The sequence below is a fragment of the Oncorhynchus nerka genome, linkage group LG25 (assembly GCF_034236695.1).
Source record: "Oncorhynchus nerka isolate Pitt River linkage group LG25, Oner_Uvic_2.0, whole genome shotgun sequence".
Lineage (NCBI taxonomy): Eukaryota > Metazoa > Chordata > Actinopteri > Salmoniformes > Salmonidae > Oncorhynchus > Oncorhynchus nerka.
Genome location: NC_088420.1, coordinates 21,415,369 through 21,420,106, shown reverse-complemented (window position 1 = coordinate 21,420,106; position 4,738 = coordinate 21,415,369). Strand labels below are relative to the sequence as shown.

General features: G+C 45.0%; 1 protein-coding gene across 1 annotated transcript in view; it reads left to right on the top strand.

The window, feature by feature from the left end:
• The first annotated feature begins 399 nt into the window (after nt 1-399).
• Nucleotides 400-4,738, top strand: part of LOC115109189 (ceramide synthase 1-like) — a 69,315-nt gene continuing 64,976 nt past the window's right edge. Inside the window, exon 1 of the mRNA XM_029633851.2 lies at nt 400-1,633. Coding sequence (XP_029489711.2) covers nt 1,382-1,633 — 252 coding nt within the window. The 5' untranslated portion in view covers nt 400-1,381. The remainder of the gene's footprint in view (nt 1,634-4,738) is intronic.

Genomic DNA, 4,738 nt, shown 5'->3' with positions numbered 1-4,738 from the left:
CACCCAGTGTGTCAGTGTGAAACTTTCTATTGAAATTCTTGAAATGTGTCCCGATGATACTTGCTGGAGGTAGACCATCTTTCCCCCCTTATGCCTCGTCCAATTCACAGATTAGCATTTATTTTGCATGTGAAATTATCGATTTTGTAAATGAGTGGGCCATTCAATTAATGTAGAAATTCCTCTACAGTATCAACGTGTTTTCTGGAAAAGTCGGCATCCTGTACTTTATGTGCATCGTGCTACTGTTACATGTTGAATTGTTGCTTTAAATTATCTCCGGTTTCAATCCCAGCAGTTGGAGGAGATAGCGGGACATAATTACGTCACGGCAACGCTGCTTTTTCTACATTAAACTCGAATTTTAAATTAAAGTGGCATTCGGAGCGGTGGTGAACACCCGCTAGTCGCGCCGGTAAAAACGTTTACTATACTTGTATTATTATAACCGGATAGGTTTCAAGTGAGTGCCATATGGAATTATGTTCTACATTGATTCCCATTAAAACAGCGCGCATTTCTCTGTCACTTGTCAAGAGAGCGCAGACACAGCCAGGACACGACGTTGATCACCAGCAGTGGCACAGCACAGGAAACCGAACATTGAGGATATATATTCTAGATTTTTGTCGGCGTTAATTAAAAAAACAGTATTAGAAAGGTTTAAATTCCACTGGTTTGGTGTCTGGTAGGACTAGGTTATTCTAGTTGATGAAATGACGGTGAGATGTTTTATATAAAACGAATAACGGAGATGAGATGATACAGAATATAACGTTAGGTTCACTAGAATCACATGTGATACTTCGACTGTACCGATCATTATGGCACATTAGGCAGCCAGATAACATTTACTGGATTTTTTAAATTGTAATTTAAATGTGATTTTACAGCTACCTCTAATCTCAGAAAGATTCAGCTAGCTAGTTTGGTAGATGTTGTAAATGCTGGTATATCCAGTAGTGTGCATTTAATTTAGCTAACCGTAGACGGCTGACAAGCTAGCTAAAATGATGAGGTAGTATGCGTAGAATAATGCCCAACATTCTGAACAATGTTTACTGGATCATATAATATATGTAATATTACAATATAGATAGCTAATTACGTTGGCTATTAAATAAATCGACCCGGCTATTACCCTTGGTTTTTGTGGGCCTATATTCCAATCTGACATAAATTGTCACCTATGCGAAATGGGCCCACATTTTAAATGAGAAAACAAAGAATTAGGCAGGCTACTTGAGAGATTAAGCTGATTACAGTTTTCCGCGTTTTGGGGATAGCTGCTGGCTAGCTAGTTTGGAAGTGTAGGAGCTTGCCGCTCTGTGTTCCTAAATCAGGGTCAGTTTTCTAAATCGACGTTTTCAGTGCCGCCACAATGGACAGTCATACCGGGGACGACATGAGTGTCGTGGAGGTGGAACCCATGCCTGGCTATGCGGATCTCATAACGAGAGCATCAACAGTGATGCCCAGTGCCTTGAGAGGCTGTAGCACTTGCGGTCTAGAGCTCTCCAAAAGCACGCTCCTGGATAACGCTTATATTACCTGGACCGAAATCGGCCTTTTCTTCATCTGCGCGGTTATGTGGACGCAGATACGACGGGGACTAACAGAATGTCTGTTCCAGGTAGATACAGAAGCATTCTCAGCCTTCCACTCATTTTTGAATACTATACATCCACACATACACGTTTCCCCACAAATACATACATTCCTTATTCAAGGACCATGAGCCGTATTCTCGTTAGTATAGGGGCCTTCTTTCAGAGTGCAGCCTTCATGGCTCACTATAAGGGTGTTGTTAATGTCCCATGTTTCATGTACCTTGCAGTATTAGTGGAATAAGAATCATTTGATTTCAATTATGATTAATCACATTTGACTTGTGTAGCCCACCACAGGATATGAAACACTGGTCCCCTTCTCTGGTATAAAACATACATTATTATCTTGCTGAATTCACCAATTGTTACTGGGACTTGTCCTCTTGACAAGTTCATCATGATGCCCATCAAATTGAAGCATATTAGGAAGACCTTCATTCTGAGGAAGGCTATGCATAAGGCCTATATACTACGTTCAGATACCTTGAGTCTCTGTGTGTGTCATGTGGCCAAGATGAAGATCAGATACCAGGTTTAACAACCCTTTGCCCCAGCTAACGAGGCTGCTAACTCCCAGGTTACAAAGACCAGAGCAGAGATGGAGAAAGCAAGCTTTGCAGAGGGGATTAAGGACCCATACACGGAAACCACAGACCTTCCTCGTCACTGGGGATTGATTTAAGACAGTAGACTGATGAGGAAATCAATGCATGTGAGATCTAGTCTACTACAATATTGTCTCACAAACTGCTGTCACAGCACTAACACACGCGGGCTGTTTCTTAATTACATACTTTTACTTTGAGATTTGTGTGTATTGTTGTGAATTGTTAGATATTACTGCACAGTTGGAGCTCGGAAAACACAATCATTTCGCTACACCCGCAATAACATCTGCTATCTACACTACCGATCAAAAGTTGTAGAACACCTACTCATTCAAGGGTTTTTCTTTATGTTTACTATTTTCTACATTGTAGAATAATAGTGAAATAACACATGGAATCATGTAGTAACCAAAAAAGTGTTAAACAAATAAAAATATATTTGAGATTTGAGATTCTTCAAATAGCCACCCTTTGCCTTGATGACAGCTTTGCACACTCTTGGCATTCTCTCAACCAGCTTCACCTGGAATGCTTTTCCAACAGTCTTGAAGGAGTTCACACATATGCTGAGCACTTGTTTGCTGCCTTTCCTTCACTCTGCGGTCTGACTCATCCCAAGCCATCTCAATTTGGTTGAGGTTGGGGGATTGTGGAGGCCGGGTCATCTGGCCTCCACAATCATGGTCAAATTGCTGCAAAGAGGCCTCCCAGGTGGCGCAGTGGTCTAGGGCACTGCATCGCAACGCTAGCTGTGCCACCAGAGACTCTGGGTTTGCGTCCAGGCTCGTCACCCCACGGACTGGGAGGTCCGTGGGGCAACGCACAATTGGCCTAGCGTCGTCCGGGTTAGGGAGGGTTTGGCCGGTAGGGATATCCTTGTCCCATCGCGCACCAGCGACTCCTGTGGCGGGCCGGGCGCAGTGCACGCTAACCAAGGTCGCCAGGTGCACAGTGTTTCCTCCGACACATTGGTGCGGCTGGCTTACGGGTTGGATGCGCGCTGTGTTAAGAAGCAGTGCGGCTTGGTTGGGTTGTGTTTCGGAGGACGCATGACTTTCGACCTTTGTCTCTCCCGAGCCCGTATGGGAGTTGTAGCGATGAGACAAGATAGTAACTACTAATAATACGAAATTGGGGAGAAAAAGAGGGACGGGCCTTCCCCAGGTGGTAAGGGTAGGTAACAACACATCCGCCACGCTGATCCTCAACACGGGGGGCCCTCAGGGGTGTGTGCTCAGTCCCCTCCTGTACTCCCTGTTCACTCATGACTGCACAGCCAGGCACGACTCCAACACCATCATTAAGTTTGCCGATGACACAACAGTGGTAGGCCTGATCACCGACAACGATGAGACAGCCTATTTGGAGGAGGTCAGAGACCTGACCGTGTGGTGCAAGAACAACAACCTCTCCCTCAACGTGATCAAGACAAAGGAGATGATTGTGGACTACAGAAAAAGGAGGACCATGCACGCCCCCATTCTCATCGAAGAGGCTGTAGTGGAGCAGGTTGAGAGCTTCAAGTTCCTTGGCGTCCACATCACAAACAACCTAACATGGTCCAAGCACACCAAGACAGTCGTGAAGAGGGCACAACAAATCTATTCCCCCTCAGGAGACTGAAAAGATTTGGCATGGGTCCTCAGATCCTCAAAATGTTTTACAGCTGCACCATCGAGTGCATTACTGCCTGGTGTGGCAACTGCTCGGCCTCCAACTGCAAGGCACTACAGAGGGTAGTGCGTACGGCCCAGTACATCACAGGGCCACGCTTCCTGCCATCCAGGACCTCTACACCAGGCAGTGTCAGAGGAAGGCCCTGAATATTGTCAAAGACTCCAGCCACCCTAGTCATAGACTGTTCTCTCTGCCACCGCATGGCAAGTGGTACCGGAGTGCCAAGTCTAGGTCCAAGAGGCTTCTAAACAGCTTCTACCCCTAAGCCATAAGACTCCTGAACAGCTAATCAAATGGCTACCCAGACTATTTGCATTGTCCCCCCCCCCTCTTCTACGCTGCTGCTACTCTCTGTTATTATCTATGCATAGTCACTTTAATAACTCTACCTACATGTAAATATTACCTCGACACTGGTACCCCCGCACATTGACTCTAAACCGGTACCCCCTGTTATTTGCTGCTGCTCTTTAATTATTTGTTATTCTTATCTCATCATTTTTTGGGGGGTGGTATTTTCTTAAAACAGCATTGTTGGTTAAGGGCCTATAAAGCATTTCACTGTAAGGTCTACTACACCTGTTGTATTCGACGCATATGACAAATACATTTGGATGTGATTTGATTTGATTAAAGGACACCAATAAGAAGAAGAGACTTGCTTGGGCCAAGAAACATGAGCAATGGACATTAGACCAGTGGAAATTTGTCCTTTGGTGTGGAGTCCAAATTTGAGATTTTTAGTTCCTACCGCCGTGTCTTTGTGAGACACGGTGTGCATGAACGGATGATCTCCGCAGGTGTATTTCCCACTGTAAAGCATGGAGGAGGAGGTGTTATGGT